A 23,410-nucleotide genomic window follows, 5' to 3' on the forward strand; every position below is an offset into this window, starting at 1 on the left:
GCTTTCTCTATGCCCACATCCCGAGGACACTGTCAGAAGGGAGCCAAGGCTGCCATAGCCTAGAGTACAGGGGGTGCTGCTCACAATTCCAAAGCTTTCCCAGGAAGAGGGCTGGCAAGAGGCAGCACTGAGTCCTGGCCCACATGGGGCCACACTGCTCCTCCCGAGAGGAAGATCTGAGAGGCGGGTGTTGTCTCAAAGTACACACTCAGGCTGGAGACATGGATCAAGTGGTAAAGCGCCTGCCTAGCGAGCAGGAGGCGCTGAATTCAAACTCCAGTACCTCCCAAAAAAAAACCCAAAATATTCAAAGTGCACACTCTGTAAGTAGAGCATGTGACAAGGTTTAAGACAGTTTAGGACAATGAAAAATACACTGAAGCCGTAAGTAATCCATACTTTTTTTGGTGGTGTTGGTGATGAAACCCAGGACTCAGGCTAACCAAGCATTCTACCACTGACCCTATCCCTAGTTTTCTCTGTCACTCTTCAGCAACTAACCTCAAGCAACGCCTACTGCCAGAGCTTACCTTCTTATCTTGCAAAGTGCTAAAAAGCTAGCTCTCTACGAAAACTCATGAGATATAGTAAGGCTTATTAAAGCAAGCTATGCTAATTTAGCTTCTGCTGGCTTTAGCATGAATCTTCTAACCACAGCCTCAAAAGTCAGTGTTAATACAACACTGTTAACTCAGGCTCAGGTACTAGACTGAAGTCTAGTCTGTATGTGAAGCGTTTAAACTGTATGTTCACTTTGAAATGACTTAGAAAACACACAGTTTAAGACACAGAAACTTTTCCTGACAGGGCAGGCTTCAGGCATGTGCAGCCAGAACAGCAGCTCTGGCCCACGCTCAAAACAGTCCACATGGGAGGCTCAGTGCTTTGCTGCCACAATTTGAAGTTTCTTATCATTTTGTCTCTAATCTGTGGGGAGTTTTGGGGTGTTTTTTTTTTGTTGTTGTTTTGTTTTTTAAGATTTCTAACTATATAGCTCAACCAATCTATCCTCCTATCTCAACCTCCTAAGTAGCTGGGATTACAGATACATGCTACTGTGCCCAACTGAATCTGTATTCTGTGAGTGAGGGCCAACAGGACAAAGAGGCACAGCCCATCCTGCCTCCTATACCCCCTCTGCCCCTACAACTGTCTGTTATTCCCTGCAAGGCATGGACAAGCGTACCCTGGGCACCTGGGAGAGTCTGCACTCACCCAATAGGCCCACTCTGTGCCCAAGAAAGCTTGTTATCAAATGGTACATAAAGAACAGTAGGTTGGGGCAGAGACTAAAGAATACATGAGACTGAAGAACACATTTCCTGCTTCTTGACCAGGAGCCACATTTTCACTCTGACTGACCCATGTATGATGTATCCTAGTATGCTAGTATGCCAAGTATTAGGGAGTAGTGCATGTGCACAGATGGACCTGCTCTGTACAAACTGACCAAGGAGCCTCGGCATAGGGTTTTCTAGCTCGTCTGTCTGACCAACAGCTTTAGTGGCTGCCCAGGGCTTCTGAGTTCTTGTGTGACCTTATATTCAGAGCCAGGGTGAGGGTGACGCCTGCACTTCAAGTCACCTTATAAACATGGGACACATTCGCCTTTAACTTTCAGTTACTTCTAAAATAATGAAGACTTCCATTCCAGATGCCAGAAGCCATGGTGAAAAACTACCCATTGCTCTTCTCCCATTTGGTTCATCAGCCTCTATCAGTAGGTCTCACTGCAGATGGTCAGGTGGGGCCCTGACAGACTCACCGAAGACAGCAACAGGCTTACACACAAAGTATACAATAGCTTGACAATCCCATACAAAAACACTTTTTTTTTCAAAGAATCTAAAGAGCACTGAGAAACAATTACTCCTCTGAGATAGGTCTGCTTGATATTATTCCTCCTACCCTGACTCCCATGAAACTGAAGGAGGCTCTCTGCTCCACCTCATATGAGCTCACAGGAGAAACCATGGGTTCCTTCCTTCCTCTGCTCAGTTCAGTCACCCCTTCTGCTCCATCAGTAGGACAGGAGCCTGCAAGTGCTTTTGATAATACACCTCTAAGTGAAAAAGTAAGCAGGAGCGACATGAGAAAATACTCTTAAAAAACAACAAGGAGAAGATAAACATGTTCAAATGGTCATAACACCTTCACTAGAGAAGAGAAAGAATGTCCAACAAGCACATAAAAGCTACTCAACACCATCAGTCATGAGTAAAACACAAACCAGAGCCACATCAAGGTACCACCTCCACCCACAGCATGCCCCTACAGAATGACCAAGCCAAGTGTGGAAGGAGACAGAGAAATTGCAGACTCACACACTGTTGGCTTTTAAAAAGCTGGCCACCTTCTTCAGAGAGCAAATGAGCACTAACCACCCGTCCCTGCCACTCTACCAGGTCTTTCCAGAAGTGAGCACACCCTCCACATGTGATCAGGAACAAATGTTCACAGAAGCATGATGTAGAACAGCCTAGAGTGGAAGAGGCCCCACAAATGGTAGTTCATCCATGCAAGAGAACACTGCTCACATGCCACTCAACAACCACAGAGCGCCCATGCAAGTGGCATGAATGAATCTCAGAACACCATGCTAGTCAAAAGAAGCCAAGCACAAGAGTATGCTCCACCCAACTGCATTTAAGCAAACACTGGAAAACATACAACTCATCTGCTGGGAGAGGCAGCACAGCAGCCACTGCCTGACCTTTCATAGGACAATCAGGCTGCCTGCAGAGCTGGGGCTGGGGATGACGCTCTCTAATCCCTCGAGGGTTTGGGTTGTACAGATGTATGCAGCCCTCATCGTTCTGTTCTATGAAAAGTGTATCTTAAAGAACATTTACTTAAAATAAATAGCAACCAATCAGAAAAATGACCAGGAGCATATTTTCTTCCTAAACTCTGAAAGGCTACTTTGACCACAGTCTGGGGTCATACTGGATACTGATGTACCAGAGAAACAACCATTTTGTTCTTCCTGTAGGGTTCTGAGCAAAAGGAAAATAATATTTCATATTGTATTTTTCTACTAATTCATTTAGGGTAAATTACCAGCACATTAATTGTTGATGGGAATCCCTGAAGTATTTCACTACACGCACAGATCATGCATTAATCATGTCCATCTACCCTTTTCTACTCATCTATCCTACCCCACCCCACCCCAACCCTCAGCACCCTTCCCAATCCCTAATCCCTAGTAATCCCTCTTCTACTTTTAAGTGTGTGTTTTCACATATGACAGAAAACATGAAGTACTATCTTCCTGTGTCTGGCTTATTTTACTTACTATGATACCTTTCAGTTCCGCAGGATTGTATTTTTTTTTTCAATTTTCTCAAATGAAAATGAGATAAACCATGATTCACTTGCTAGGCAGGTGCTCTACCACTTAAGCCACTCCACCAGCCCTTTTTTGTGCTGGGCATTTTCAAGATAGGGTCTCAAGAGCTACTTGCCTGGGCTGGCTTTGAACCACAATCCTCCTGATCTCTGCCTTCTCAGTAGCTAGGATTATAGGCATGAGCCACTGATGCCCAGCAGATTTTATTTTTTTAATCATTAATAAGGTTGATAGACCGAGCACAAGGACTCATACCTGTAATCACAGATATTAGAGAGGCAAAGACAGGAGGATCGAGATGCAAGGCCAGCCCCAACAGTGAGACTTCATCTAAACTTTAAATAAGCCAGGCGTGATGGTACACATCTGTACTCTCACCTACAAGCGAGGTAGAGACAGGACCTTGTCAAGGTCCAAGCCTGGCCTGGACAAAAAGCATGAGACCCTATCTGAAACAAACTAAAGAAAAAGGGCAGGGGGCATGGCTCAAGGGGTAGAGTGTCCAAACACAAAGCCTTAAGTTAAAAAATCATAGTACCACCGAAATAATAATAAATAATAATAATGCTGACAATTAATAGTAAGTAATTGAATTACTTACTACTATGTAATAAGTAAGTGTGTTGAATTCCTTATTAAAAGGTGAGATTTTACATGTTTGATACTGGATAAAGCATTTCACTACCAAGGACCACCCCCAAGATCACCGCCCCCCCCCCGCCCCGACTCAGACACCTACAGTGGCAAATGTGCACGAGTCTAGACTTCTCACTTCCCTCCCAACACTTTCAACCATGGACTGCACTCAGCATGTGCTGAATTTGCAAGAGAATCCTAAAATACGTGCTGAGTGACCAAGAAGTACATGAAAAGGTCCTCAACATCACAATCTTCAGGGAAATGCAAATGAACACTAATGCCTGCTGAAATGCCTTAAATGACAAGGAGAGAAAATACCAGATGCTGAGGAAGCTGCATAGCACACTGAACTTGACCTCAGTGTAGATAGTCTAGTCTGCTGTGGGTAAGGCCTTTTCCAATATGTCTGTAACCATGAAAGTGGAAAGTATGCATACCCTCAGCCAGGAGCCACAGAGCCAAGGAGCATGTCCTGCAGAAATATGCATGCATTCATCAAAAAAATCCTACAAGGGCTGGGGTGTGGCTCAGGTGGTAGAGCACTTGCCTAGCATGTGCAAGGCCCTGGGCCCAATCCCCACTATGAGGAGTGCACCTACAAGAATTACAATAAAATTTTTAATTAAAAACTAGCCCCCCACCCCTGAGTTGGGCATGGTGGCACACACATGTAACCCTAGCACTTAGAAGGCTAAGGCAGGAGGATCATAAGTTCAAAGTCAGCCTAGCCTACATACATAGTGAGATCCTGTCTCAAAATAAATAAAAATTAAAAAGCTTCTGAATTTAAAAGATTTATGAGAACATTCGTAGCAGCATTATCCGCAACAGCCCCAAATAAAAGTACCATCTATATGTTCATCTACAGAATATCAAGTTATGTGGTATTAAAATTCTAAGTACTTTACAGCTATGAGAATGATTCACAGCTATGTGAAAAATATGGAGTAATCTCACAAGCATACTCTGTTACAAGCAAACACTCCTCACCCAGAAGTCCATTCTTTGTGTATAGTGGTACTGGGGTTTGAACTCAGGGTTTCCCACTTGCTAGGGCCCTTTTGCTTGAAGCCTTTGGGTTCTGGTTATTTTTGAGATAGGGTCTTGCTTTTCGCCTGGGCCAGCCTGGACCGTAATCCTCCTGTTTATGCTTCATAGCTAAGATGACAGGTGTGCACCACCATGCCCCATCTGTTGTGATGAGGTCTCATGAACTTTTTGCCCTGGCTGGCTTGGAACCACGACTCTCCCAATCCCAGTCTCCCTATTAGCTGGGATTGTAGGCGTGAGCCATCGGTGCCTGGCCCAATGTCTGTTCTTTATGATTACATGTACATGAATTTCAAAAGCACAGAAAAACTAAGATTTAGAATTAAGGGCAGTGGTTCCAGCTGGGGAAGGGAGAACCAACTGAAAAGGGCCCACAGAGAGGTTACCTGCTGCTGATACAATGTGTCCCACTGGAGGCAGACCACAGGAGTGGTTCTCATAAAACTTGCTTGGATCTGTGCACTTCCTGTGTATGGATTATTACACTAAAGAAGTAACAGTAATGGAGAGCTGTAGGACTCAGTTTATGAAGTTACACCTACAGGAAAAACGGACCTGAGAAATGCTGAGGGGTCAGAAGAGACAGATGAGAAATTCTGTGAATGTAGAGGTAGGATAGACTGGAGGAGGTGGGCCCAGAGCCACTCGATGGGCAACACCAGTTACCCCCCTGCCCCAACCCCCGCCAGGAGGACAGGACACCTAAGGCACACGTAAGTGGCAGGGCTGTAGACAGAGCTGGATATGTGCAGAGCCTCAAAGCTCAGCATTTTATTCTTTCCACTATTCCAGGTGACTTGCCTTATACAGGTCCGCAGTCCCTCATCCATATTCCAAAAATCTGACCTCAAATCATTTGGCAGCTGACTCTGACCCTATAATTAAATCCTATAATTGTCCCGCTTAGTGGGAACATTTATGTGCTTTACAACAGAACTCTAGCATCCTAGATCACAAGATGCCAGAAACATGGCATCATCTACTCCTCTAAAGTCCACCAACTTCTGTCCCTGCTAGACTCATGGCTCAGGTGTACCACTGGATGTACTGTGTACCCAGTACTGTGCCACTTCCCTCAGAATATCTCCAGAAATACTGTGATTTGTGCAAGGGGCAAAGAGGATGTTCATATAAAAAGGAATTGGATTAGCTACTTTCCTCACCACTGTAACAAAACACCCAACAGAAACAACTTAAAGGGAGGAAGGACTTACTTGGGCTCAAAATTTCACAGGAGTCAGTCTATCATGTTGGGGAGGGTGTGGTGTATCAGGACAGTTCACATCCTGCAGGCCAGGAAGGAAAGTGAGGGACAGGAAGGGACCAGAGCAAGATACAGCTCCCAAGGACATGTCCCCAATGACCCACTTCCTACAACTAAGCATCACCTCCTCATTTTTGCCACCTCCCAATGTCATCACATCATGAATACATCAAGGGATTAATCCATTGATTAGGATTATCATGATCACAGTCCTCATGATAGAGGGCAACCACAGACACACCCAGAGATGTGATTTACTAATCACCTAGGCATTTCTCAATCCAGTCAAGTTGACAATGAAGATCAGTCATCACAGGAATAAATAACTGTGGTCCATAGTAGGCCATTAACTAACATTTTCATTATCACTAGTAAGCAATAAATGCACATGGCATAACAGTTATGTCGGTGGATCACCCCTGTAATCCTAGCTACTCAGGAGGTGGAGATCAGGAGGATCACGGTTTGAAGCCAGCCTGGGCAAAGAATTCTTAAGAACCTATCTCAAAAAACTCATCACAAAAAAAGGCTGGTGGAGTGGCTCAAGGAATAGGCCTTGAGTTCAAACCTCAATACTGAAAAAAAAAAAAAAAAGAGAAAGCAAGCAATTAAAAGGAACAAAAAATTTATTAGGATAATTTGCTAATTTCTTTTTTCTTTTTTTTTTCTGCTGAACATGGATTTTATAAGAACACATAGAGCTAAGCCAAGGAGAGGAGAAAGGAAAGCCACATAAGAGTGGGAGAGGGGTGGGACAGGCATAGGGCTGGACCTAGCCCAAGGTGGGGCTCAGCTGCTTGAGGTGGCTAAAGAGCCACTAGGAGATCCAACTGTGCAGTTGATGGGCAAGGATTTTGTGGTGCTGCCTGTTGCTGTACTGAGGAGTTGTGAGGGAGCTGGAGCTGGCCCCAGTGGGCTTCAATTCCACGTGGAGGCAGTAGGCTGGGTGATCTAGGTAGGAGTCAGTCATGCTCAGTCTCACCTTGGGATGGTGCCCTCTTGGGCTCCCGATGAAGCCACAAATGTAGGGCTGCAGCCAGGCAGCCATGAAGCCAGGAGGTAGGTGCACAACCTGCTGCTCAGTTGTCTGTGCCCCATCTGGTTCTCCTTGTCTCACTTATGTGCATCCACAGCTAATGAGGCCAGGAGGCCTTCATATCCCCCTCTAATTTGCTACATCTCTTAAAGGGAATCCCATCCAGTTCAAGAAAGAAAACAGACCACTGAAAACACATTCTTTAAAAATATCTTTCGGGGCTGGTACATGACTGGATACCCAGCAAGCTCAAGGCCCTGAAGTCAAAACTTGAGTACCACCAAAAAAAAAAAAAAAAAAAAAAAAAAGTGTTTGTGTGTGTGTGTGTTTTGATTTCTTAGTGTAGGAAGAAACGGTATAGAATCAAAGCCAGCAAATTAACAGAAGATCCTACATCTGTGCAGGTTATTATAGCCAATCCACTTGCTGTAATTCAGTGTATACATAATTACATAGGCTCATCCTCCTTCTTTACCTCCCACATGTAAGGCTGAGTTTGTAAGGAACATTAATTATCCTCTCACCTCACAAGGCAGTCACCCTAGAACACAGTAAAGGGCATCAGATTAGAAAGTGCAAGGACTAATGAGCACTGCTAAAGGTAAACAAATGTTAGTTTCCAGATCCTTCTACCAAGATGCAGGCAGACTGGAAAGATAGTCAGCCACTGCATTTTCCTCAGCTGTAAAGTAGGAACAGCAACACTGGAAACCCAGGAAAACTGGATCAACTGGTGAAGTTAAATGCTCTGGTCAGGTGAGTTAAACCACAAGTCCAGCCAACTAAACAGCACTTCTCCACCTTTGTACAAATGACAAGCACCTAGCCTGCTGGAGTTTGGAGCACGACCCTTCACCCACTTGTGCTGACAAGGATATGTGGACAGTACTTGTAGCTGCATGCATCTCTGAGGAACCATGAATTTCCACTTTCAGCCATGAAAGACACCATAATCTTACAGAATTTCATCTGTACCCAGAGCAGACTGCAAACAATTGTACTTCCAAAATGAGTTTGTTTTCTAATAGTGCATCAAGTGTATAGAAGAAAATAGAGAACTGGGGGCTGTAGCTCAGTAGAGTGCATGCTTAGCACATGTGAAAGTCCCAGGTTTGATCCTCAGAACAAAATAATCTTAGCAAGTACAGAGGCAGTTTTCTTCTAGAATAAACATCTGTCACTTCTATGACTGGACACAGACACTTGACTCATTTTTACAATGGTGTCACACAAACCACTTTGAGGAGTTGGGGCCAGAGATGCAGATGAAGATGCCAAGCCCATGCTCCTGTACAGGCCTCTACCCTCTCCTGGTTCTCTGATTATGCTAGGGTGAGGTGAGGGGGAAGAACACAACTCAGAAAACACAAAATGTCTCACTAGGGGCAAACTGAGTCTTTGTAGTTCATGAACAGGCTGAAAAAGTATGATTAAAAGTGAAGCCCGCTTCGCCTCACTGCTTCTGGGAATGAGGACTCAGAACACAATATTTTTATTTATTTTTTTTTTCATTTTTCTTTTATTATTCATATGTGCATACAAGGATTGAGAACACAATATTTTTAAAAAATAGATTCAAAGGCCAGGTGGTGCACAAGTGTGGTCCTAGCTACTATAGAGGCAGAGGGAGAAGGAATGCTATTCAAAGCCAGTCCAGGCAAAGTTAGTGTGAGACTCTATCTGAAAAACAAATTAAAAAGCAAAAGAACTTAGGGTGTGGATCAAGTGGTAATGTGCTTATTAGGCAAATATAAGGGTATGAGTTCAATCCCAGTACCATAAAAAAAGAAAGAAGTGCCTTCAAGAAGATCTAGCCAGGCACCAGTGGCTCATGTCTATAATCCCAGCTGCTCAGGAGGCAGAGACCAAGAGGATCTCAGTTTGAAGCCAACCCAGGCAAATTAGTTCTCAAGACCCTACTTTGAAAAAAACCATCACAAAAAAGGGCTGATGGAGTGGCTCAAGGTGTAGGCCCTGAGTTCAAGCCCCAGTACTGCAAAAAAAAAAAAAGATCTAGGCCTGGCATGGTGGCTCACATCTGTAACCTCAGCTACTTGGGAGGTAGAGATCAAGATCGAGAGGATCATCATTCAAGGCCAGTCTGGGCAAATGTTACTGAGACCTCTATCTCCACAAATAAGTTGTTATGTGGTGGCACAAGCCTGTAATCCTAGCTAAAGTGGGAGGCATGGGTAGGAGGATCATGGTTCAAGGCCAGTCTCAGGCAAAAAACATGAGACTCTATCCAGAAAAACAACTAAAGCAAAAAAAAGGCCAGGTCATAGCTCAAGTGGTAGAGCACATGCCTAGCAAACATGAAGCCCTGAGTTCAAATCCCAGTACTACAGAAAAAGAAAAGGAAAAAAAAGGAGCTCTACAGCAAGGTGTGGTATATGATCCTAGTAATCAGGAGGTCATTAACTCAAGATCAGCCTGGGCTACATAGTGAGTTCCAGGTCATCTTAAGATACAAACTGAGACCCTGAATCAAAAAAAGCAAGGGCTGGCCAGGCAATGGTAGCTACTCCTAGCTACTTGGGAGGCTGGGATCTGCAGGACCACAGTTTCAGGCTGGCCCTGGCAAGTAGTACACAAGATCCCATCTCCAAAAATAACCAGAGCAAAATGGACTGGAGGTGTGACTCAAGCGGAAGAGAGCCTGCTTTGTAAGCATGAAGTGCTGAACCCCAGTCCCACTAAAAAAAAAAAAAAAAGAAAAAAAAATCAACTTAAAAAACAACAAGCAGGAACTACACCCTCCCCCCAAGAAAGAGAGAGAGAGAGAGAGAGAGACAGAGAGAGAGAGAGAGAGAGAGAGAGAGAGAGAGAGAGAGAGAACGAACTGGTAGAATGGCTTAAGTGGTAGAATACCTGCCTAGCAAGCATAAGGCCCTGAGTTCAAACCCCAATACTACTAAAAAAGCAGTAGCAGCAGGAAGGGAAAGTGAATGTTGCTGAGACACCAAATCAGTGAAATCAAGTCAGTCAAATCAGATTGGGAGTTAGAACTAGAAACTATGCAGTTTGGGAAGATATGCTCAGGAGATTCTCCCCCAGAGCTTGGGGAACGCTCCCAGTCAGGAGCCTGGCCCTGTGCTCCAACCCAAGACATGAAGACAGGAGCCTGGGTCTGTGGTTCTGCTCTGTGAAAGAAGTGAAAATAAGCATCAAGTCCACTACAAAGAGACGCAGGAAAGACTAGACAACTCTGCCAAGCATGAGGTAGCAGGTCAAAAAGCAGGGGTCTGACTTGTTCACAATGCACAGATAGTGGTTTTCACTACAAGTTCTGTACCTTGGTGTACATTGTTAGGACACTTTTATTCAACTATGAAAATTCTATACATGAATAAGGCTTCTGCAGGTTGTCCCTCCATGTATCAGTCACCCTTAGCTTTAAAAAACACACAGTGCATAAACAAAAAGGATAGTCTATCATCAAGAAATAAAAGTGGGAACTGGGCTGGAGTGGGCTAGGAGTCAATCCCGAAAACCAAAAAAAAAAAAGTAGCATAAGCGTAAAATCAAAGAGTGAATTTGCCTTATAACATTTCTAACTTTTTAACATTGTTTCTTATGGAACAGTTTTCACCAAACCCAACTTAAAAGTTTGTGTCAAAGAAAGTCAACAAACGTTTGAGTTCCATCAAGTACCCAGCATTACTGGAGGACACAAGCCCAGCCCCAGGAAGTGTACAACCTAGAGATTAGCCAGGACTTGAGTAGTACTTAATGACGTGGGGACATCCAGTGAGAGAATGGGCAAAGTGGGACAGAAGACTCAAAGCGGAACCAGAATGGACAGTTTACATCCAATACCACATCTTCCTCCACCCAGCTCAAATGGCTATGAAAACGACGCTCCTAAGTTTAGAAACGGCAAAAGAAGTATTTTTAAAACCCCCATGAACTCAAAGAGAATGGAAAAACACAACAGTAGTGTCTGAGTAACTTCAGCATTTTCTGTACCCACCTATTCAAGTGACAGTGATCGTTTTCTTACTGCAGTTGGTGAGAGTCCGCATGTTGGACAGCCACTCTCAATGGGACACTCCCTGGAATTCAGCTATAACCCAGTCTTTCCCCCGTTAGCCACACGTTTCCAGAACACTTGTGTCAACCTGAAGTCAGTGATGTGGCAGGAGCACACATCCCAGTAGAAGTGAGAAGCTGGTCTTGAGCTGGCAGAGCTTCTAACCACCAGGCATCCAGGAGGGAAACGCTGCGCTCCGACACAGGGCCTCTCCACCTACCGGTTCCTCCAGTTTAGGAAAGGCAGCTTCTGTTAAACTTGAACAAAAGCTGTGGCAGGGTCAGAGTTCAAGCAGGTACCATTTGTTAAAAACAAACAAACAAACAAACAAACAAACAACCTCACCCCTGCTAGGGCCAGGAGTAATAATCCAGTTGTCACCAACTGCCTGGGGCAGTAGACCCCAGGGGCCTCTACCATCCCACTAATTATGCTTGGGGCTGGTTTATTCTTTGTGATGGGCTGTCCTGTGTATTGTGGGATGTTAAGCAGCATCCCAGTCCTCTGCCAGTGATACCAGCTCACCACATATGCCAAACAAAGGTATCTCCAGACATTGCCAAATGTCCTGGGGAGGTGGAGGAACCCAGACTCACCCTAGTGAGAATCTTCCTTGTGTCCTGACACCTTTCACTGCATAAGAAATACAAGCACTCTGTATCAAATGAGAAACTGTGCCAAGAAGTACGTATTGTCTAAAAGCCCCATAGAGCTTGGTGTAGTGGCTCACATCTATAATCCTAGCTCTTCAGGAGGCAGGGATTAAAAGAACAGCAGTTCAAAGCCAATCAAGGCAAAAGGTTAGTAAGACCCTGTATCAATCAACCAGCCAGACATGGTGATGCAGGCCTGTGATCTCGGCTATGTAGAAGGCATAAGTAGGAGAATCGTGGCTCAAGTGGTAGAGCACTTGCCTAGTTAGGTATGAGGCACTAAGTTTAAAAAACAAACAAACAAACAAAAAACCCCACGAAATTCTCAACAGAGCACCTTCCCATTAAAGTGGCCAAGATGAAGGAAGCCCACAAATACTCCAAACTGGCCTGGAGGAAAGGCAGTACCTTTGCTCCAGCTGTAGCTCCCTGTGCCACCACTTTGAGGGAAGACAGCAGGTACTAACATCTGGCTAGCATGCTTAAAGCCTGCTTCAAATCATACAAATGGCAATGTGTGCCTGTAACAGGCCCTCAGGTGCTTTCTCATTAACAAATTCAAAGATTGCTCATGAAGCCAGGTGCTGGTGGCTCACACCTGTAATCCTAGCTACTCAGGAGGCAGGGATCAGGAGGATCTCAGTTCAAAGCCAGTATGGGCAAATAGTTCTCAAAACCCTATCTTTAAAAAAAAAAAAAAAAAACTATCACAAAAAAGGGCTGAGGGAGTGGCTCAAGGTGTAGGCCCCAAATTCAAACCCCAGTATGGCCAAAAAAAAAAAAAAAAGAAAAAGAAAAAAAAGAAAAAGTATCAGGTGACATTCAGAGTTGTAGGGGAGCTCAGCTTCAGGTCCTCACTGCCTCCCAAAAGAATCCATGGCCTGGGTTTCAAAGAATATATGGTTTATTACAATGCAATAAAAGTTTTAGAAAAAGAAAAACAATACAAAAGGTATAAAGCATTGATGAACAAGTAGCCCACAAATGAGACCATAACAGGACACTACATGCAAACCAGTTCCCCCATTCTCCTCTCCCCTGTAGCCAGGGTGTAATGAGGCTGAGAGAGTGAGATGGACAGAGCAGAAGGGAAGCTGCCAGTGACCCTCAGCTATGCACTGAGTCATAGCTGGTCCATACCAGGTCCTAAGCATGGTGCTGAGGACTGTGATAGACAAAACAGATGCAGCCCCTGGTGTTCCACAGGGCACAAACACAGTGCAAATGAGACATGATGTGGGACCTTCTCCCCATCACAAATGAGGGAACTAGAATCCAGGGAGGCTAAGTGCAAGAACATGACCTCAGGCCAGGCACAGATGGCTCATGCCTGTAATCTTAGCTAGTCAGGAGGCAGATATCAGGAGGACTGAGGCTCAAAGCCAATCGGGGCAAACAGTTCTCTAGACCCTATCTCAAAAAACCCTTCACAAAAAAGGGCTGGTGGAGTGGCTCAAGGTGAAGGCCCTGAGTTCAAGCCCCAGTACCACCAAAAAAAAAAAAGCAAAAACAAAAAAACATGTCAATGTGCCAAATGGATATACAGTATTGTTTTGAAAAAAAAAAAAAATCACACAGCAATCACTAAAGTCAATTAACTTGGACACTGAGTAGTTTTCCAAATATACCAACATTACCAATTCCTGGTCCTGGGCCCTGACTCTCAGCTCTGCTCATCCTATCAAGCACCTCAGGCCATTTCAGTCAAACCCACAACTATTGTTAAGAAAACACCCAGGCCTCACCAGAGCTCTGCTCAGACCAGCTCTGCTCAGATCTTCAGACAAGACCATCTTACTTGTCTTTTCCAACCAGGAAATCTGTCCTCGTCCCCCCAAACTGCATCCCTGGTGGTTCCTTCACTCAATCCAGCCTAGTGACACCTCCTAATCCCTCTCCTCTCCTGGAGTGCCTCCTTACTTCCTGCTTTCTGGGAAATGTGGTTTTGCCTAACCCATTCTGAGTAGGACGAAGTCACCTGAGCATTCAATTCCATTCACCCGAAAAGGTCCAGAGGCCAGACTGGCTGTTTGCTGCCTCTCTACCTTAGATATTCTCTCTGACTTAATGAGCAAGTCTTCAAATGTGACACTACCAAACACAATCTGCAAGTCAAAACCTGCACAGGTAAAAGGAGCATTTTATATCATGAGGCAGTGTAGCAAAGCAATCAGTCAGCTGGGCATAGGCACAGGGGTCACATTTCTAAATAACACAATTTCAGCTTTGCATGACAGTTTTGGGCAGTAGCACATGCCTGTGATCCCAACATCTGGGAGGTTGAGCCAGGAGGATCATGAGTTCAAGGCCAGCCTGGGGTACATAGTAGCAAAAAAATAATAATAAAGTTTGGGAAAACAATAAATTCAACTTCTATTTATGTTTGCCAGTTAAAATTCCAGGATATTATTGGTTTAAAATAGTGACAAATTAGCAGGGCCCAGAGGCTCATGACTGTAATCCCAGCTATTCCGGAAGAGGAGATTGGCAGGATCACAGTACCAGGCCAACAAGGATGTGGGGCTGGGGGGGTTTTCACAAGACCTCCATTTCAACCAATAAAAAGCTGGGTACAAGCCAGGTGCCACCAACTCACACCTATAATCTTAGCTACTCAGGAGGCAGAGATCAAGATTGCGGTTTGAAGCCAGCCCAAGAAAATAGTTCAAGAGACCCTATCTCAAAAATACCCAACACAAAAAAAAGGGCTGGCAAGTGGCTCAAGTGGTAGAGGGCCTACCTAGCAAGTGTGAAGCCCTGCATTCAAACGCCAGTACCACAGTAATGCATGCCTTGCCTGTCTTCCCAGCTACAGAGATGGCAGTCCAGGCCCCACAAGCATAAAGCAAGACCCTATCTCAAAAATAACCAAAGCAAAAAGGATGGGGGTGTGGCTCAAGTAGTAACAATAAGAGTGCATGCCTAACAAGTGTAAAGCCCTGAGTTCAAACCCCAGTATCACAAAAAAATAAGGTGTGGAATTCATTTGACATTTTCAAAGCACAAACAACTGTTAAAGAGTTGCTTATTTTTATTTACACATTATACTTAGTTTCCTAACATGGCAACAAAAGGAACAACAAACTCAAACATCCCTGTCCAATGATCTTCCTAAAACACTTCAGTCCTCCCAGGTGCCAGGCCTGCTCTTTGGACAAACAAGAACCTAGTCCTTGAAGAAGGCATTCCTCATTCCTTCAGTGACTCCAGGCTAACCCCATTCTCCAGTGTTTTACAACCTGTCCCAAGTCCCTTCCAGCCTGAATTCCACCTACTCTAGTGCCAAGCTACTAGCCCAGTCACATCCTGCCCACCTCTAGAGGCTCTGTCCAGATAGCCAGGGCACCCCCACAGACCCAAGTCTCAGAATACCTGTGCCTTCAGTGAGTCATAGGCTCTGAGAGAGAAAAATGCTTCATTTTCTTACACAGGACCTTACAAATCAAGGACTTGCAGAATCACTAGATTTCTGGAAAACCACATGGCCTAGTACTCTCATACGCACTAAGTCCCACAAAGTGCCAGTCCACAGTGGGCATGATGGGCTCACTAGCCACGACCAAAGTCACTTAAGATATTCATCACAGCCAAACAAGGATCTTTCTCTCTCTCTTCTTCCAAATTAATGCAGCATTTACTATTTCAATAAAATGATGAACCACACTTTTTTTTGGTAATACTGAGGGCTTGAACCCAGAGCCTCAAGCTATGTTCCCCAGCCTTTTTGTTTTGAGACAGGATCTTGCTAACTTCACCCAGGCTGGCCTTGACCTTTCCATCCTCCTACCTCCTGAGCAATGGGATTACAGAGGTGAGCCACCATGCCCATAATCCCAGCACTCAGGAGGCTGACATATGAGGATCTTCAATTCAAAGTCAGTGTGAGCTGCATAGTAAGACCCTGCCTCAAAAACAAAACAAGTAAAAACAACAAAACCCTAAACTATTGTCCTTCATATTCTTCCAAATTCTCTTTGAGCCTTTTAATACAAACTACAAAGTATAAATTCTTTTTAAAGTTGGGACTAGAATAAAATCATGCTGGCTCAAATAAGAGTACAACCATGGACGGTCAGTTTTTTTTAACTCTACAGTGATTTTCAGTTCAATAAGCAAATCTGAAACAAACATTAAGAATATTCTGGCCAGCAATATCAATTATTGAACCATGTTCCACAACTGTAAGAAAGACTGGAGACAACAGCTGTTGATTAGTATTTGAGCTCTGAAAACAGAACTCTAATACAATGATCTTGACCTGGCAAGGGTCTGTTCTACTGCATAGACTAATGTCATGGTCCTGGAATGTTTTAACCAAGTTTTGGCCTCTCTGCTTCTATGAGAGCATGTATAAGTGGATACCGTCAAGAAGTCATGAAATTAAAGTCTGAAAGGATTTTAGGAAATACTGAAAAGATATAAAGAATCTTTATTGATACTTAAAACACCAAAGACATATGGAATCCATTTGGAAATATCTGCCACAGGAACAACACAATTAGCTTTGACCAAGGTCTACGGCATGCTCTGGTGAGTGTACAGCATATCTGAAGCAACAGTGTGTATTTCAGACTTTGAAGGAACCTTCCAAAAGATCTGAGAAAAGACTTAAACACAAAACTAAAACATAGTGAAGATAATATCAATGTCAGTCCAATATAAAGTCAGAGAAAACTGAAAAAAAAACAAAACAAAAGTATATGCTATACTGGATTTTTTTTTCTTCTGTATTTCTAGTTAGATGCATGCTATTATTTCATCGCACAAACCCAGTGGTACCTTGTAAAAAAAAAAAAATTTTTTTTTTGTGGTACTGGGGATTGAACCAGGACCTTATGCATGCTAGGCAAACAGTAAACCACTGACCTACACCCCCAGTCCAAAAGGAAAAAAAAATTTTTTTTTTGGCAGTCCGGGAGTTTGAACTCAGTTTCACACTTGCTAGGCAGGTGTGCTACCACTTCAGCCATACTTCCAGTCCATTTTTCTCTAGTTATTTTGGAGATAGGGGTCTCACAAACTATTTGCTTGGGCTGGCCTTGAACCACAATCTTCCTGACCTCAGCCTCCCAAGTAGCTATGATTACAGGTGTGAGCCACCAGTGCCTGGGCAACAGAACTGTTATGTTGGCATGCTGACCGGTGCCACCTCAGATCTATAAAGGAACCCATTTAAAAGATACGTACATACCCAGTCTCTCAGTGACTCAGATCAGCTGAGATATAGGTAACTGTTTCTTCATCAGTTGAGTATGTTTCCATGATTTACCCTCAATATAATGAGGACAAAAGTTTCTAAACATTCTAAAAACAGAGACTACTGTCAGTTTTCTATCCACTGTTTCTTATGTGCTAGGGATGGAACCCAGGGCCTTGTACATGCTAGGCAAGCACTCTACTGCTGAGCTACACCCCCAACTCTTTATCCATGACTTCAAAAATCTTTTTAAATTAGCTCTCAAGTCTTTCCATCAGTAAAATGATGAGACAGGATCCTGATATACAGCCTGATATCCTGATATACTGGCCTTGAATTAGTGAACCTTGTGCCTCAGCCTCTTCAGTGCTGGGATTACAGGCATGTGCTACCATGCCTGGATTAAAACGATTATTTTTAAAACATAAAGCTGTATCTAATGTACTCTTAAGTTAATTTTTAGTGTTATTTGTTTTTTACATTTTTCCAGTTTTCAAACTTCTGTGTATCTAGTAGAGTTCATCTTTCACTACTGTGATTTTTTTTTTTTTTTACTTTGAAAAATGATTTGTGGACACACAATAGCATACATAATACATAAACAATGCTGGGCACAGGTGGCTCACACCGGTCGGTAATCCTAACTATTCAGGAGGCAGAGATCAGAAATATACTCACTTATCAAGTTCAATCCCCAGTACCACCAAATAAAATAAATCAATGCTGAATATGGTGTACACACCTGTAATCCAAGCAGTCAAGAGGCTGAGGCAGAAGGATCACGAGTTCAAGGCTAATATGGGCTACATAGTGAGACCCTGTCTCAAAAAAAGGGGGGGAGTATTTCATTTCTGCATAATTACTCTAAGTTACAACAGCTTTTACACTTACACAATTCAACTTTTTGAACTTAAACTTCAAATATCAACCGAAACACTAAACTTAAACTCAAGAAAAGCTTTTAAAACAATTTCTACATTTCATTAGTACCAACCACCTTCGTAATTCATTCACCTTCCACCATTTTTTAAAGCAAATGATACCTTAAAAAAAAGGAGATGCTGAGACATTACTTCATTGTACAGATGCTAAAATCCCTGTTAACAAAGCCAGTCCTCTGTCAGGACGGGCAGAAGTTCCCAGGCTTTATGGTCACCTGGGTAGCCACAGGGATGACTCTTCCCTGTGCACAGCTGGAGGTTAAAAAAAAAGTATACCTGGCTCCCACCTCATCAGCCTTCCTACTCATCTCCATGGCAAGGCTCGCTCTACTCTGCACAAAGTCTGAATTATGCTTGCCCACTGAAAGGTCAATGTATTTCCAAGTTCAGCATACAGAATTCAACACAAATGGATTTTCTGCTTGTTTTGTTGTTGTTTTTAAGACAGGGTCTTGCTATGAACACAGGCTGGCCTATATGCTGGCAACTACGCAGCTCAGGCTGGCCTTGAATTCATGATCCTCCTTCCTCAGTCTTCCTACTGCTGGGATTGCAGATGTACACTACCACAGTGCCTGGCTTAACAGGAATGGTTCTAGCTAAATGGTAGTAAAACTTCCTAAATTCTCAAGACTACATACATCATTTCCTTTGTTGTGACATCAACTTTTTTGTAAACAATAAACAGCCAGATTAAAAGGCAATTAGTTTTCATCCAAGGTGTTTTGGCACCCCCCCCCAAAAAAAAAGCATCCAGTAGGTCACAAACACTGACTTTCTGCAGACGCACATAAACAGACCACAGGTACACGCCATCCCAGAGAATTAAGAAAAAGCACAGCTCTGGCCAGCATCTCCAACAACTGAAAGCAGTTAAAACCTCCAGTTGGTGGACAACGGCTGTACTTGCAATGATCAAGACACGAGCCCCTCAGGAATAATTACCATTTCCTAGAAAGCAAGTTGTTTTTTCCAGCACAGTAAATGCTAACTTTATCAAACCACAGAACCAAGCTGACTTGTGTTGCAGCATGACTGACAGTTCCCTGGGAGGATCACTCAACACTGTTACGACTCTGCAGTCACTTATAAACAACCAAATCCTTTTTCAAAGAAAAAGTTGTTTTTTCCAAAAACTTAAGGTTTGCAGGGCAGATTTAAAAGCTGGAGTTTTCGATGTCTAGGCTACCAAAATCACAGCAGGGTCACAAGAGGTCCTTGAGGTTTAAGGGGCCGCACTCCGAACGAGGTGCAAGCGCGTGTACAAAGAGAGGCGGCCGACACCGGGCTTCCACTCGGGGCGGTCCTCCCGCTCCCCGCGGATGAACCACAAACCCAACTCCCAGGACGCACGGACAGGTGAAGGCCTGCGGGGCAGAGGACCCGCAGGGGATGGGCGGGGGGGGTGGGGGGGGGCTGGGTCCTGGCTGGGGACCCAGCGGGTCACTCGTGGGGTCCGGGCGGGCCGTGAGCAGGACAAGGCCGGCGGACAGGCTTGGGTCCCCCTGGAGGGGTGGGGGGTGCGGGCCGAGTCTTGGGGGGGGATCGGGGTCGCCCTATCGTGGGGCCGCCCCTGCTTGGGAATCGGGGGGTCAGGCCCTGGGTCCGGTCCTAGCTACGGCCCAGCTCGTAGGTCCGGCCCGGCCCGGGTCCAGGCCGCAGCCCCCGTCCGCCGGCCCGCCCGCCACTCACACGCGCGGCAGCTGCAGCGGCGGCGCCCCGCGCCGCTGGAACACGCCGTCCACGAACACGCCGTTCTTGCCGAGGCAGCGCAGGTAGAAGTCGCCGCCCGCGTCGGGCCGGGGCTGCGCGGGCTCCGGGGCCGCCGCGCCATGGCCGCCGCCCGGGGGCGTGAAGATCTCCAGGTGGCGCCGCGAGATGAAGCTCGAGTGGCCCATGCTGACGTCCACCGAGCCCTGCGACGAGTTGCGCCCGATGGTCACGGAGCGCTTCTTCATGAGGTACTCGAACTCGCGGCCCTCGAGCCGCGCCACGGCCCAGCCGCCCGGCGGGGACCCGCCGCCCCCGGCCCCGCCACCCGCGGGAGGGGCGCCCGCGCCCGAGAGCGCCGCAGCGGCCGCCATCGCCTGCGAGGCCCGGCCGATCCGCGCGGGCCCCCTGGCGGGCCGAGGCCCGGGCGCGGTCGTGGGCCGCGCGAGCCGAGCACGGGCGCCGAGGCCGCCGGCCGGCGAGGAGAGCGGCGAGGGCGGGAGCTCGCGCGGCCGCGCACCGCCGCGCGACAGACGGGTGCGCCAGCCAATGGGCGCGGCGCACGCAGTGGGGCTACTGCTGCCGGCCAATGGCGAGCCGCGCCGCCGAGCGCCTGCACGTCGGGCAGCGTCGCGCGACGTAGGTCGTCTCGGACGGCGTGGAAAAACTGGGGTGGAGTACGGAGCCCGCTCGGGGGCTGGTGCGCGCGGGGCGCGGGCGGGGACCAAGGTCAAGGCGGGCGCTGGCGGCCACCCTCGCGCTGGTGTCGCGATTGCCACCGCGGCGGGCGCTGTCCCGGGCCCCATGCCGGTCCCCGCAGCCTTCGAGGCCCCTTCCCGGCGGCAGGCCGCGCAGACCCTCCGCGCGGTGCCCGCGAACCCGCCGCGCTCGGCTTGGTCGCCACCGCCCTCGATTTTAACCCAAACCTAAGCTGATCGGATGAACTAGAGTTACGTTCTCAGCAATTTATTCGAACTTAAAAATTGAGATCCCACCCGCCCATCGGATAACCGGTGGTCGCTGAGACTCCTTCCATTAAAAAAGAACAGGGCCGCAGGTCCTCCAGGTCCTGCAGTCGCAGATGTCCCGGGTCAGGGCCTCCAGAGACCACAACCCAGACTCCAGGGTCCTCAGCACTCCTATGGCAGTCAGTGCACCTGTTCGCTTCTGCCCGGGGAGGCTTGCGGGCCTTGAGCAACTGGCACACCAACACCCAGGCCCCTGGTGCGGCAGTGGAGCCCCGGTGTCCCGTTACTGCTGATCGTTGAGTGAAGGACAGATAGACACAAGCCCAAAAAGGGGATCAGTGTGAGAGGAAAAGCCGAGAGGAGGCTGGACTTAACCTGGACAGGATAGGCAGGCCTGGCCCTGTGGCTCAAACTTGTAATCCCAGCTAGTCAGGAGGCAGAGGTCGGAAGGAGCACGGTTGGAGAACGGCCCTAGCAAAAATGTTCTTGAGATCCCATCTCAACCAATGGCTGGGCACGGTGGTGTGAGCCTGTCACCCCAGGTTCCCAGGGAGGCACAAATAGGAGGATCATATCCAGGTCAGCTGGGGCATAAAGGAAGACCCTGTGTCAAAAATAACCAGTAATCCCAGCTACTCAGGAGGCAGAGATAGGGAGGACTGAGGTTCAGGCCAGGCTGGGCAAGAAGTTAGTGAGAATGCCATCCCAATTTAAAAAAAAATGGCTGAGCATGGTTGTCGGCATGCCTGTGATCTCAGTTCTACTGGAGACATAAGTAGGAGAATCAGCACATCACTATCCAGGTCTACCTGAAAGATAACTAAAGCCAAAAGGTCTGGGCTAATAGATAGTAGAGCACTGTCTAGCAAGTATGAGGTCCTGAGTTCAAACCACAGCACCAAAAAAAGAAAAGATCAGGACTGAGAGTTCAGCTCAGTGGTAGAAGGCTTGTCTAGCATGTTCAATGCCCTGGGCTCCATCCCCAGCTCTCATAAGAAGAAAGGAAATCTAGGCAGGGGTGAATTCAACTATGAGATATTGTAAGAACTTCCGTAAATGTCACAATGTACCTCCAGTATGACATAATAAAAAATAATTAAGTTTTAAAAAAAGAAAGGAAATCTATGCATGACAGGTGAACATTTCATGGGATGTCCACACATTGGGATGTATCTTTTTTTTTTTGCAGTGCTGGGGTTTGAACTCAGGTCCTACACCTTGAGCCACCCCACCAACCCTTTTTTTTTTTTTTAATGAAAGGTTTTTTTCAAGATAGGGTCTCTTGGACTATTTACCTGTTACGTAGTTTGTGGTTTCAAACTACAATTCTCTTGATCTCTGCCTCCTGAGTAGCTAGGATTACAGGCGTGAGCCACAGGCCCCTGGCTGGGATGTATCTTTTTTAAAAAGTGGAAGTGATGAATCTTCCTGGGTGCAATGAGGGCTGTCAGGTGTGGGGTGCACAGGGGGTGTACAGCTCTGTGCACCTCACCTATGGCCTAGGTCCCAGCAAAGGTCAGGAACAGATCACACTAGACTCCTAACAAGGGCTCCTCCCATTTCTTAGGATTCTGTCCTTTCCTATAAAAATATCTGCATGTCTTACTTTTGTAATTTTGGTTTTAAATTACACTTCAAGTTTAGAAAACACGATTGGGACCTAGGCATGTAGCTCAGTGGCGGAGCTCTTGTGCTTCAGGCCCTGAATTCCATCTCCAACACTGAAAAAAGTCCATAATTGCATTGCTTAAATACTAAAAATTGACCCAGGCACAGTGGCACATGTCAGTAATCCCAGCTACTTGGGAGGCAGAGGTGTGGAGGGTCACGGTTTGAGGGAGCCCAGGTGAAAATTTAGGGGGACCCTGTCTCAATCAATAAGCCAGGCATGGTGGCACACACCTGTGGCCCCTGCTACAGGAGGCCATAGGGAGGAGGATCTTAGTCTGAGGTCCTGAGCAAAAAACTCAAAGACTCTCTGAAAACAAAACAAAACAAACTAAAGCATGCTAAGTGAGCACAAGGTGCTGAGTTCAAATCCCAGTACACTAAAGAAAGAAAGTTAAAATCATAAAATATTATAGACCCATTTGATTTTAGAATCAAGTGAAGATTTACCGATGGACAATACATATACTCCCAATTGAATTTCATGCTAAACAAATGACAACTTCAGATATGAATCTTATGATAGTTATTTTTAAAATAGTACACCAAGAAAATGCTTAAATTTACTGTCATTAAATCAGAACTTAAAAGTGACTGTGAGCCGGGCAGGTGGCTCATGCCTGTAACCCTAGCTACTTGGTGAGGCCATCCCGGGGAAATAGTTCATGAGACACTCATCTCCAAAATCACCAGAGCAAAACACACTGAAGGTGTGGCTCAAGCATTAGAGCACCTGCTTTGCAAGCACGAACCTCTGATGAGTTCAAATGCCAGTCCCACAAAAAAAAAAAAAAAAAAGAGAGAGAGAGAGAAAGTTAATGTGGCTGTGATGGGTGTGGTGGCCCATAGCTGTAATCCCAGCTCTTGGGAAAGTCAAGGTGGGAGGATCTCGAGTTCGG

The 23,410-nt window shown here is 46.0% G+C and overlaps 1 protein-coding gene across 2 annotated transcripts in view; it reads right to left on the minus strand.

The window, feature by feature from the left end:
• The window catches only part of Foxk2 (forkhead box K2), a 59,968-nt gene extending 39,719 nt beyond the window's left edge, over positions 1 to 20,249 (minus strand). For both annotated transcript variants that reach the window (XM_074044822.1, XM_020168135.2), the window contains exon 1: positions 19,858 to 20,249. In XM_074044822.1, the coding sequence (XP_073900923.1) occupies positions 19,858 to 20,249 (392 nt within the window). The remainder of the gene's footprint in view (positions 1 to 19,857) is intronic.
• Between the last annotated feature and the right edge of the window lie 3,161 nt (positions 20,250 to 23,410).

Source organism: Castor canadensis, chromosome 11 (assembly GCF_047511655.1).
Source record: "Castor canadensis chromosome 11, mCasCan1.hap1v2, whole genome shotgun sequence".
Classification (NCBI taxonomy): domain Eukaryota; kingdom Metazoa; phylum Chordata; class Mammalia; order Rodentia; family Castoridae; genus Castor; species Castor canadensis.